We start from the raw sequence: 14,392 nt of genomic DNA, 5'->3' as shown, positions 1-14,392 counted from the left end.
TTCAAATGATCTTGTTTCTTTACACGAGACTCAATGGTGGTTCATTCAAGACCAGCTCCCTCATTTTACAAACTATATAAATGACTTAGTAACACTGCTAGGGACAGCCTTTTGATACACATTCATGTCAATATAATTTTCAATACTTTTGGCACTAATCTTTAAAACATCATAAGCAGCACTAAAATCTGACTTGATATTTTAGGCCTGCTGCATCTTTGACTTTAACTTCAAACTAGTGGAAATAAGAAAGTATTATTATTTAGCTGAGGAATTCCTATCAAAATGGAGGCCAGTACAGCACTTACATATTAGGTATAGACCATACACGTTGAAAAGTTTTAATTACACGTACAGTTATCTGTTTACCTGGCCTACCGCTATTTTGTTACCAACATTAACTTGACATTAACGGAAGTCGCTAATATCTAAGGAAAATATTGTTTGTATATGTACATCTTTTAGTAAAGAAAGAAAAAAATTGTTACCGTTATCATCATGATAATGATTCTATAAACGCGACTTCATCACTCAGAGCATTACAGTTATCCTAACCACGATCAGTACATCTGTGACACATGTTCGTACATGTCACTTAACGATGTACTCCTCTGAGAAGTCAAAATTTTCTTGTATTAAACTTTTTTTCTCATATAGATTTTTGGAAAGAGGAGTTTATACCATGATAGAAAATGAAAGAAAAAACATATGTCCGTGTGCTCGTTTTTGAGCTACTGTCACTCAAAGATACCTAGTTGACAAAATATTGGATTTTATGGGAATTTTGCCATTTTGACCATATACACAATAGATTAAAGCCATAATTTCCTAATAAGGTTTTTGATATGTATTAATGTTTGTGGAATTTATTTTTCAGTAGTCTTCTTTTAAAATATACAAGTTTTGATTATTAAGACTAATATTTTTTCTCAGAATAACAACATATGCTACCCCTACTCCTTAATTTTGAGACATTTTTGCCAAATCTAACCCTTTATAGAAAAAGTTCTGGTATTAAACTTTTGTTTATATTTTGCATATTAATAGGGAAAGGGTTGTTCTTTCATAATCAGGCAGAAAAATTGGGGGTCCGTGTGCTTACCTTTTTTGCCCCACTTGGATATTTGTTATTTTTCAGTATTTTAGAGTGAAAAATAAACGTGATCAAATTACCATTAAATGTAAAAATAAAGTGAAGAAAGTGAATCATTTCACACATTAATGCTCTATCTGTTAATTACCACGAATCAAGTAAAGATTTACAGCAAAAATTAGCTCGATACAGCTAAAAGTGCTGGTGCAGTGATGATTTAAGTAAAAACAATTTCAGTAAAAAATGGTATAACTTTGGCTCTACTCAAAGCGAAAACAGACACAATTTCAAAATGGCCGCCAAATGGGCCATTTCTTAAAATCCTCGTATAAAAAAATCTGCTAAAGTTAGAACTGTAATTTTTTGACAAAATTTGCAACTGGCAACTTGCTACCGGTATTGATAAATTGTATTTTAAAATCTCATAACTTCTTTGATCTTTGTCGAAACGAGACTTCAACGGGACTGAAACCTCAGAAGAATACATCCTTAATTATCATCTATTTTTATAAGAGACAATCTACTTCGGTTTTTTAAGCATTGATGTCACTATTTTTTAATTTTATCGGGGTATTAAAAAAAATTGTTTGCAAACTTTTGTGAGAAACCGCGCGCGCATTTAAAATTGAACTGAGATACTTTTTTAAATCTAACTGTGCAAAAATGGTCTAAGATATCAGTTCACGGAGATATTCATTCGTGAATTTACCTTGATAGCGAAATTCGTTAAAATAAATCGTATGTGAATGAAAGGGGGTATTTAGTTTTATTGTCGCTAGATATGGAGCAATGCAGTAAGTCCAACTGTCTAGACAAAACGGATTGTCGAATACTCAAGGCAGTCTGCAACATTATATATAGACATTAACACGAACACATTAAATTAACATTTATACATGTAGAAGAAGCCACTAAAATAAACGAGAGGTTTGTAAAATAGATAGTAATAGCAGACAATTAAGTTCAAGACATGGTTTTGCTTAAGTTATTTGTGATATAATTCTTTGTCTGGTTTTTCAATTGTTTTTTCTTTATCCCTTTAAACCATTGATCCATAGTTTTCGGCAGGATTAAATCGGGAACAAGTATCGAAAATAGATCAAACACTGTTAATGGAGCCGTGAGCATATTTACAAAAGAGAATAAGATTACTGTTGTTGACATGTTGCAATCCAATAACAGAACAAGGTATACTGACACCTAGCATGAGTTAAGAAGTAGACAGGAGCTTTTAAGGCACTGACTGAAAATCCCGAGTACTCTTCATGTATAGCCATTTAAATGATTCCAGTAAAATCGATACGCTATTGTGCTTATGTAATATTGTTAAGTGACTCGGTCAGGGCTTAGGCTCAATGTAAACAATCTGTGATACGTGTGTTTGGTAACAGCTAGCAATCAGCAGTCTCAATATTTATTTATGTAATTAAGTTGTTTATTGTGAAGTCGATTACAGGCGATTGTGTTCATAAAGCGGGTTTTCTTCAAATATAACATCAAAGTTATCTTGTTTTATTAATAAAATAGTAATACACGGGTCACGCATATATAATGTGGTTAAACGCTTCATTAAATATATGTTCCACGTGAATAATAGTTGGATAATACGACTTCAGATTTAATCTTAACATCAACAGGACTTAGCCAATCTTTCATATTTACTATGATAAACATAGGATTTATATTTCGTTAACTAGTTCCCAATACCGATCCTTCAAATTACCATTTGATACAAATCGAAATGACAATGCACGGAATCAACTTTTCTTTATTATAGTAATAAAAATCGTCTCAATAACAGTCTCTCAAAATTTCGAATATAGAACCAATTATGTGTGTCCATGCTAAAATATACGGAACCCACAACGTCTGAGTCGTCGCGATCTGGTAATCAAATAAACCGGTTTCAATACCAGGATAAAAGTGTCAATAATATCAGAAGAATGGCATGTCTGGTCAAGTCATTAACGTAATTATTATAACTTCTCAGAACTGTATGTTCTTCTCTGGTGCGGTTTCAGTCTCAATTAAGTTCTATTTCAACATTGATAGAAGTTTTGTGATTTTCGTAAAATTATTGTCTCTATTATGTTATAATATTATCACTATAATAAAGTCGAATCCGGTCAAAACTGAAATATATATTTTTTACGTATTTTAAAAATTAACAAGCAACACAAAAATCTACGAGTCAAAAGTAATATCTATGGTTAGTTGTGTGCATAGACACTTTATATCAACTAAGTCATGTTCTAAGAAGTGATGTATAGGCAAACAAAAAATCACTGGTTAAAATAGGGTCTTAAACCTTAAACCTAAAATATATTATTGTCGTAGGCCAGTATTGCCAGTTAGTATCTTGTAAATTATTTACATTTTTTCCAACATTATTTATAATAAAAACTGTTCATATTGTTCTATGATAACAACCTGTCCGACGAACATCAGCCTTTGTCTTACCCTGGATCATTATATTTAAAGTGTTTCCAATTAAGTGCTATTTTTATAACCGAATTTAGTAGTTACTTACCATCGCTTTATCAATCGTTTGTGCTTTCTGTGAAGTACTGTGCAAATGTATGCCCACATTCGAAACTTGTGAACTGTTCTCTGGAAAAGAAGTAGAAGAAAATACCGTGTAAAAGTAACCCTTTAAATCCAACTAAATTTAGCATAAAACTCAGTTCTACTTGTAAATGTCTACTTGCAGGTCCTAAATGAAGGAATTGTACCCGTAGTCCCAATCCTGCTATGTGATCAACATTCGAATAGTCTTTCTGAAAGGCATACGCCCGTTATCAGTATAATGTGACCGGGTAGGGTGTGTTGCTTGGTGTCTTCGGCGGCAAGCTTCAGTGATATAGCAATGTAAAAAGGGCAAGACTTCCACCATACAAGAAGACATAACATGAATATACCGCAGTCTTCCAAAACACGCACCATGAACTTCATACACCCTACATACTGCATACATCGGAGGCCGTCCTTAGATGACCCTAGCTGTTAATAGGACGTTAATTATTTAAACAAACAAACAAATAGTAAGAAAAATAAACATTCGGTCTTAATAGTCAATAAATATAAAATCAACGTATAATTCAAAGGAGATCATTAAATGATATAAAAATATAAAAGTACGTCCCAAATGCGATCGACAGCCTGAGGATGGTTAGTAACGGTTAACCACCCATCCACTCCCTAAAAGTGTAAATTTATTGTTCGTTTATATACATACCGACTTCCTTGCTGATTGTTTTCTTTCCAATGCAGACATATGCATAAGGAGGTAAAGTTTCGGATCCTGTATACCGGAAGTAGATGTTGCACTAGGATCACTTCTGCGCTTGCCTCCAGCTCTACTTCCGTTTGAGAGAGCCATGGACGTGCCATGGACCGTCCCTCGTCTATATCGTTCACTAGGAATCATGACGTCATTGCTGGCATCATCACCAGTAGATCGAATAAGTCTATGTTTAGTTCCGAGCTGGGCAAACCTTACAATTGTACTAAATTTTTGAGAATTCCTTCTCTGTAGATTAGCACCTTTCCCAGTTCCAGTTATTGAAGACCGTCTTTTAATGTCAAAAACATCTCCCATTGACCGCCCATTGCGAGGGATCCGCAGGTTATGATTCCCTTCAACTGAAAGGAGATTCATTGTCAGTTTAATTCAATTCAAAACTGTTAATACAAGTCTTCCATTTTGCTTCTGAGCAGTCGTCTTGGTGTCTGCAAAGGTTTTTATGACATTTTGCATTTAAGTTCATGACAAATTGTATACCTAAATCCAAAAAAGCAATATTCCGTCAGAATTTTAATCTTGACGGATTTATCCGTCTTCAAAGATATCCCAATTGAAATGAATCTCCGCTACAGCACCGATATGTTTTAATATCTGTGAGTCTTCGACACGTTATAGCACCAAAGGTAATTCAGATCAATACAGTAACGTAACCCTAGGCTTACAAGTAAAACAAGCCAAGGGGATGACTGAGGCTTCAAAAGTAAGAAGTAATAAAAAACAATATCTCCTTCGAAGATTACATATGGCGTTAGTGTACTTATTTACCAACACACAGGATGTATTAGCTCTCAGACCGGACTGAGAAAATTGATTGGCGGGTGAAACTCTCACCTGAAACCAATGTTCACAAGGTCAAGATGTTTAACATGTATAGATAGTGATGTATAGCCTTGTTACATCTTACGTGTTGTCGATCACTTGTCAAACGCGATAAATCTCATTTAGCACATACGGAAATCATCTCTACACAAAAAGACGGGAAAATATGTCAGTATCAATCAAATAATCAATAATTGTCTTCTTTGAAATTAACCCACAATATGTATGCTTTAAAATCAGACATTTAAACCTTGTGTTGAATGTTATCAGTAAGACAATTGCAAAATTATTTTAGATGTTGACATCAATTTTTAACGTCTACATTGTCGCCGGAATCAGATCGGTATTGTTTTAGGCTGTATTGACAAATATACATACAGAAACTTCCCAGTATCTAGATTTCGATTTACTAGTAATAATTAAAACATTTTCACAGTAATTGCCAGTATCCAGATTTCGATTTGCTAGTAATATTTAACACATTTTCACAGTAAGTCCCAGTATCCAGATGTCGATTTACTAGTGACATTTAACACACTTTCACAGTAATTCCAAGTAATCACATCCAATTTGGACACGACGGAACCATGCTTGTAACAGAAACTATTTCAGTAACATAGAACTTCATCTCATTGACACTTCGACATTGGATTGAACATGACCCTTTAACTCCAGACGTGTCTTTTAAAACAGCTCTTTTGAGACATTCAAGTGAAATAAATTGATAAATTATCTTAATGAACTCCGTTAATGTACTCCGTCAATGTATCGTACAAGACACATGTTGCTATAGTCACCATCACAATTGTCTGTCTGAAGACGTTTAATTAAGCGCAGTGCGCAAACATTCTTCAATAGCTTGTTGATCTTCAATCAGTAGAAATCCGGGGTCAGAGGTCAGTTTGTGTCAACACTGACGGAACAGTATTGGCGTATTTAAAACAGTGTAAGTAGTTTGTCTTTATCAAATACTGGAGACAAGACTATGTATACAGGTAACATTCAGAAACACGCGTCAGGTCCAAATCTTATAAACATAGTTGATCGTCTTCATAAAGTTATGGATAACGGGTTTACGTCAACGATAAAATGCGTCAATATATTATCAAACTTCGAAACACTTCTGAAACAGTTCAATGTGCTTTGACTTAAGTATTTGTATCTACAAAGATTTCAGACTTTTAAAGTAAGGCTAATCATACCTTGTACAGAAATAGCTCGGAGGTCTTCACCGAGGCTTGAAACATTTGCTCGAGTGAATTTGTCATTATTTTATTAAATCCCATGTGATTGAGTTTTATCTACATGTGTACATCGACCATAAATAGAGTTCCCATCCAGTGTGTGACGACTTATGTAGACATCGGTTTTTCAATCATCTTAAAACCACGTTGTGATTCAACATTATTTGGAACATATAAATATATTACAAATACAATTGTACAGGTGGTAACATTGACGATTGTGATCAATACTAGAAATAAGATGGTAATGTTATTTAACAAATTACAGTGTATTTATAGGTATTTTCACCTGAATTTCATATGTAAGAGGTAACAGAGGGATTCTACGAAGCATTAACTGTATCGTGTAAAATCTAAGATAATTCTTTGTTAACAAGCAATTTATTTCTCAATTTTATGTTTATATATCACGAACTTGGTACATGAAAAATGTCTACAGTTACAAGCGGTAGCGCTTTATATACAGCATTTGTAGAATTTGAATTAGTATTTATGTGTCCCTTGACGAAGTGCAGTCATCCTTCTTTCACAAAGGAAAATATCTTTAGGAAGTTTAATAAATCTCATATGTTTTCTTCATTTATCAGACGAAATATATGCTTTATATCATACATGTATCACATTGAATTGTTTAAATGGCAATGGAACAGGTAGAAGTAGCCTTAATTGCTACTTGGTTTTATTAGCGTAATTTTAAATTGTGTGTCGAATTCCTGTAACACAATCTTAACGAACATGTTGTTAGTCCGAATAGGTTTCCTTCGCTATAAGCGCTTGTATATTTCTAAATATATTGTCATAATACAAGTAATACTCAACTGTTATAACGGGAACGTGAGTTACCACTATGGTCAGTACGTGTTTAATTAACATAGACCCCGGGGGACACGTTTAAATGGCTTCAGTAAACTAAAATGAGAAAGGAAATGACAATGTCATAATTTGTATAAATCCTTTATTACAATCTGTGTATATATAACGTCCAGGCCTGTACTACATTGGTACCCGTTATCAGTCCACGCGGTTCTGTCATTGACTGAATTCCTAAGTGTACAGTCTTCCCTGTTAAAGTACAATGCTTTGTCTTTGAATTGGTGTCTTGTACGCGCCTAAAGCTAGACATTGTGGTAATCAGCTGATATAAATAACGCTGCATTAATATTTTAACCCATGTTTTATTGATATCTATTGTCGATTACGCTATTCAAAATGTTTTATTGCATATAAATACACAATGGGATCGGGTAAAAGGCAATGGCTATATCAACCCTTTCCTACTTCCAGTATCTGAGTTGTGAATGTATGCGATACCCTACGACAATATATCCACCTCTAGGCCTTCAGTCTAAGGTCACTTTAATTTGTTTCCAAGTAAAGTGGACTGTCTGTTTTTGCGAGTATCGCTCCGATATTCACATGATAAACCAAAAAGCGAGTATCAGGATTTTAGAAAATCACCGGTTAATTCTGATACTCACTCTTTGGCTCATTCCAATGTAAGCCGTAAGTAATGAGTAATGTTATTTTCATGAAATGTGTTATACGATGAAACATGCTTGACACATACATAAAACATTTCATTGATCGAATTGATTAATTATATCTTCATTCAATATAACAATATCGCGAAAATAGGAAGCAGACGCTGTTTGAAGGCAGTTTGTTACATAAATATACTTGCAACCAGATCACAAAATATTTGTTTGTACTGAGTTGACTACTTTCGTTATAATTTCCTATCGCTTATTGCTCATTATTATTTTTAGTTTTTACACACTCTGGCTCATTCAGATAAAATATCAGGTTTAAGTAGACTAACTTTTTGAGGGACAAACTCTCTAACAGTGACACCACATTTCGCGTTTTAAAACATGAAAAAATATCATAATTTATACTGAAGATTATTTGATCAGTTGGAGAGTTTAAAACTAGTTGTCACATTAATTTAAATGATATATAGCTCGTTGTGATCTGTACTCAGTCAAATATCCCATAATGTAATTTAAGTATTTGTTGACATATCTGTGTCATCGGATTTTTTTCATAATAAAATCAATTTGTACTCCTAATTATTTTTACAGTAATTTTTTGTCATATATGAAAAATTTCAAACTGCCAATCCATATTGTTTCAAGGGGAAAATTGACGTACACGTAGGCTTCATATGGTCCCGTAAGCCGTATCACGTTCGGTGCCATGGTAATTTATTTTGATATGTAGCTTTTAAAACGACCTTCTATTACATATTATTTGATGTCGTTTATAAAATTATAATTTTCAAAGACATCTACAACAGATATTTACAAAATAGAATCGTTTAATTAATTCTGCTTGCAATCGAAGAGTTTCATAACGATTTTTCTGAAATTATTTGATAATATATTGTGAAAATAAGTTATTGTCAGATACCATTTTATCTCAGTATCATAAAGAGTGTGCCCGAATTACGGATGAAAAATTAATTACTGAAGTATTCATCTTTGAAAATGATAAAATCTCTAAAACTGGGTTGTAAATTGTCATGATTTTTATTTACTTTGAATTCATTTTGGCCTTTTATTTAGGATTATTAATATACTAGCTTTATACTGTTTTTACCTCATTATTATTGTAAGTTGCACAATGACTTTGTAGTTACACGTAACTGACGTTTGACTCTGACGTAAGCCCTTTAGCGAGCATCGCTCTGACTTAAACCATTTTTAGCGAGCATCGCTCTGACTACGCTATTTAGCGAAAATCAACACTGTAGCTAAATCTTTAGCTATTAAATCATAAGAATATCTATTACACGTCCAGATTATTAATGACAAACTGAAAAAATATTGAAAAATAATGAGTTTTTGTTGTCTTTTGAAATTGTATGTAATAACTTAGCAAAAGACTTCTATAAAAGAAAAACATGTCAATCAATATGGGAAACACGTGCAATCAAGACATCGCAATGACAATAGATATCTAGCTTGGTGTCACAATATTTTACTGTACAGCTTGCCTGTAAGACACCTCCGATACTGCCCTCTTCGTGACAAGGCCAGTCTATCACTAGACCCAGGCAAATCTGTACAGATAAGTTCATATTGAACATAGATACACAAGTTAAATAGTAGAAATAACAGCCATGGTCATTTTAAATATCCAGATATTTCATATTGGACGATCTAATAAGGAATTGAACAAAGTAAGTAACAGATATATTCAAACCACAACAATGGTAGAGAGAGCAAATGGTTCATAAAAGGTTTAAAGTGAGTTAAATAAGCAACGAGACGAAAACACTGGTGTGTTTTCATAGTTGACTGTATCCGTCTATAGACTATGTATACTCAAGCAAGTAGGTATAACTTTACTTTCTTTTTGGATAGGACAACATTTAATAATTTAAATGTCTACAGTTTTGATATAACAGGTGTCGTTTGAAAAGGTCAATTGAAACATATTCCAATTCCAATTTCTATAATATTAACAGTATTACACATGCTTCGATTAAAGAATAGACCTGGTAATGCATTGGTCTTAATACGGTTTTGATTGTTTTCTGAAAACTGATTCTGGTAGTCAATAACATTAAAAAACATTTCAAAAGTAAACGACAAAGTGTAATGGTATGCATTTGTCTTTTCAAATGTGCGTGTATGAGGTGTCATGATACACATTTTTCTAAAATGTTATACGTGTACAGTGTGAACACATATTCTTTTCATAATCTTTAATTAAGATCCACATAGTTCTATTTCTATATTTAGAGCATATAAATGTACCAAGAATATAGATACCATCTTTAATTAGAAAAAACCCCACGTATTTATAAGCGAAGAGTTTATTACCTTCTCAATCTAAAATCTCAATTTCTAATTAAGTCGTATAATTAAGTAATCATTTTAGATGACAATCTATCCATCATATCCACGAATAGACACATGCATGGTGTCTGCTGATGTCCGAGAGAAATAAATAAGGAATGTTGTTATCAATGTCACTGGACAATAGCCCAGCACACTGACCGGCCATGCTATGTGGTTCTGTAATACAACACTATTGTTAGGGTTCAAACTACGTAACTGTTTTAACAGTTTCTTAAGGTTGGAAAAATGCTTTATGTAATGATAATGTTACTCAACTAGGGAATATCTATTTGTAACTTTTTGATGACTAGTACGATGTGTACATTATCAGCTTTATCAACACCAGTAATGCATTGTGTTATAGTAAATTGTATTTTATTGAAGTAAATTGTATTTTATTGAAGTAAATTGTATTTTATTGTAGTTAATTGTATTTTATTGTAGTAAATTATATTGTAAATTGTAATTTATTGTAGTAAATTGTATTTTATTGTTGTAAATTGTATTTTATTGTAGTAAATTGTATATTATTGTAGTAAATTGTATTTTATTGTAGTAAATTGTATATTATTGTAGTAAATTGTATTTTATTGTAGTAAATTGTATTTCATTGTAGTAAATTGTATTTTATTGTAGTAAATTGTATTTTATTGTAGTAAATTGTATTTTATTGTAGTAAATTGTATTTCATTGTAGTAAATTGTATTTTATTGTAGTAAATTGTATTTTATTGTTGTAAATTGTATTTTATTGTAGTAAATTGTATATTATTGTAGTAAATTATATAGTAAATTTTATTGTAGGAAATTATATAATAAACTGTAATTTATTTTAGTAATTTATATTTTATTGTAGTAAATTATATTTTATGCTCTTGCATTCTAGTAAATTGTATTTGATTGTTATAACTTGAATCTTATTGTATTGCAGTAAGTTATATGGTATTGCATTGCATTTTATTGAAGTCAATTCTATTGTATTTTATTGCATTGTATTATAGTAAATTGTATTTTATTGTATCTTACTGTAGCAAATTATATTTTATAAAAGTAAATTGTATCTATTGTATTTTACTGTAATCAATTATATGTTAGTTTTGTATTGCATTTTACTGTAGTCAATTGAAGTGTATTGTATTGGATGCTACTAAATTGTATCGTAATTAAGTTAATTGTAGTAAATTGTAGTAAATTGAGATTTGGATATTAGCAATAATAGACAGTTACTGTCTATTATTGCTAATATTCAAATCTTTGTAACACGTTGTATTCAGTTTTTCATGGACGTTGGATCAGAAAAAGGTCTTTCTTGTAACATTTTAGTTAGTTGTACTTTACAGAACACTGATCCTGTTAAAATGTTTAATTTTGGAGTGTTTTATTTTCCGTCACCATCGATCGATCTTATTATGATTTTGTAGGAACTTTCAAGAAATGAAGCTTAGCTCTTTGAAAATTATTGCCAGGTCGATTCTGGAACCACTGATAATGAAGATGTTCTGAATTCAATTCTATTTTGGAATTTTTCCTTTGATAATTCCGAGCCAAGAGTCAATTTTATATTATATGAATGTAAACCGGGATGCTCGGTCATTCGCTATAATTCGTTCCTAATATGCATGCTAAGATTTGAAATCCACATTACCATACCAAGTTGGTATTAACAAAGATCAATACTGCTGAATTTACCGCTCTATTCCGTGTAACATGTCTGTGAAGTCTCGTACATTATCGATTTACCACCTAAACCAAGACAAAAGTATCGTTTAGGTAGAGCTTACACATTTCGTCCGGAATATGACGACGCTATTTACATTGTATGATTAGCTGTATGTCAAAAAGTAATGAGCGTCCCAGACCACTTATTTGGTAACAAGATATTGTCTATATGTACCTACGGGTAACACTATATGTTGACCGCCACGGGTACCCATCCCTTGTCCGTCCACGGTTATACAAATGTAAATTCATTGTCCGCCTAAATAAAACAATCAATTGTCTTTTTGTTTTTGTTGATTTATGACATTACAACCTAACAAACATAATTGTAAATAACACTTTGATTTCGTTGATTATTGGTATTACATCTTCAATGTTAAACATATTTAACAAGCATTATTATCGTCAATCTTCTACTACAGTAAGTATAACTCTGTGTAATTATATGATGTGCTGCTGCGAACTTTAGTCATTTACAATGTTATACATTGTACATGTATGGATAAGGAGTTCTGACAAATTTTGGCACATTAGGTGTAATATTTGTAAAACACTTCAAGCCATTATTTGGATAACATTTTCGTGTAAATAAGTACTGATCACATGAATGAATATAACACTGGCATTGAATCAGATGTAAAGGCAAAAGAACATATGATATTTACATTGGAAATCTAAAACGATTCGGAGTTGACAATAAGTTATTTTGAAGATTATTTCCAGACAAGAAATATCCCCATAGTACCAGCGACACAAAATTGCTAAATTAATTGTACATCAGTATTTTCTGTTATTTATTTCTACCAATATTTATCTATAATTTGGTGTACGTTTTATGTGATGTCTCCTATGTCTATATACATGTCATTTTGTGAATATATTAAAGTGATTCCTCCTTAATTTAGATCTATCGATACCTGTGTAAGTATGAATACTTTAGTTATTCCTCTGTAGTTTAGTTTTATCATGCAATGTAAGTATCGTTATGTTGTTCGTACTTTTTATAAACATCCCTATGGCAATATACATAAATGATATGGCAGTTTAGGTAGTCAACTAGAATATGAACAGATTTTAATATATATAATGAACCGTACTCAAAGATGGTGCCATTAATTCAACATGTAGGTATGAAATATACGTTGTTTGTTATAGCCAATACATATATTAACACTTTAGAGGACGAAATTTAAGTTAGTTTACATTCTTTCGGCGACTGGCGATATTCGAATCTGACTCAATTTCGATAAATGGATAGTAGGTTATAATATGTGCAATTTATGACAATAGTTTGCATCTAGATTTCGATTTATTGCTATTTTCGCGATAATAACAAACAGGCCTCACAAAAAAACCAAGCAAAGCTTTTACCGGAACTCGCCTAAACTTCACTGCTCACGGGTAATGGACGAAAGAAATCTGCGCAGGGGATTTTTTTTTTTTTTTTTTTTTTGCGAAATCGGTGCTACACATATATTAATTACTGCAAATAGATATTACCAAATACAGATATATTGATTACTGTCAATATATATTACCAGGGGTTACTATCATTGATGTTATATCCACCCTGGGGCTATCACATAGTAAAACAGGAGGCAGTTCAATTTCATCTTCGGGAACAAATTACTGACCAATCTACAGTCATACAGAAACTTGCTTTGAAGATTACAGAGAGAGCGACTCGCAACGTCAAAGCTATAGAGTAAACCATAGTGTACTGTTATTCGACAAAGGGCCACATTATCTGTTTGTTCTGTAACCTTCGTTTTTGCTGCTGTGGCATAGTCCAGGGTTGGGTATAACGATAGTGATAGTAACCCCTAGAGTATCATTGGTGTAGTTCAACATGCGACATTGAAAAGTTTTATCACTTTGAATGTGATCGTTTTTATCGTATATAGATCAGATGGAAAAGATATTTGTTTAATAAGATGACAACCTCCAGCAACGAAGATAGAATTACATTACAAAATTTTGTAATATGTTATTAGAAATTGTGTAAAATAAATGTACTTACAAGTGATAGAGTTTTTTCCTTCGAATCTAAAATCCAAACTATCCTACATTTCGTTGTGGTCTCATTGCCATTAAATCAAATCAAAATACCATCAAACGAACATTAACAGATATTGAATTTATTTGAGTACTTTTATATAATGAAACTGGAACCTTTATCCATTACAGGTAGCGATTCAAGGCACTTAAAGAAAATTCATCGGTCTCGATTTGATTGTATCTGTACTATCTTTAAATGGAAAATAAGGTCGTCGTACATAAATAAACCAAAGATCGATTTCTACCCCCCCCCCCCCCCCCCATATTTACTTATAAAAGTACAATTAATTGTATAAATGGATGGTTTCAAA

At 32.2% G+C, this 14,392-nt stretch overlaps 1 protein-coding gene across 1 annotated transcript in view; it reads right to left on the bottom strand.

Annotated features, from left to right (window-relative positions):
- The window catches only part of LOC138304960 (cyclic nucleotide-binding domain-containing protein 2-like), a 37,547-nt gene that overhangs the window by 20,440 nt on the left and 2,715 nt on the right, over positions 1–14,392 (bottom strand). The window contains 2 exon segments of the mRNA XM_069245378.1: positions 3,624–3,703; positions 4,329–4,822. Of these exon segments, the coding sequence (XP_069101479.1) occupies positions 3,624–3,703; positions 4,329–4,822 (574 nt within the window).

This window comes from Argopecten irradians, chromosome 12 (assembly GCF_041381155.1).
Source record: "Argopecten irradians isolate NY chromosome 12, Ai_NY, whole genome shotgun sequence".
Classification (NCBI taxonomy): Eukaryota; Metazoa; Mollusca; class Bivalvia; order Pectinida; family Pectinidae; genus Argopecten; species Argopecten irradians.
Note: the sequence above shows the minus strand (reverse complement) of the source record. Positions and strands in the feature narration are given on the sequence as shown.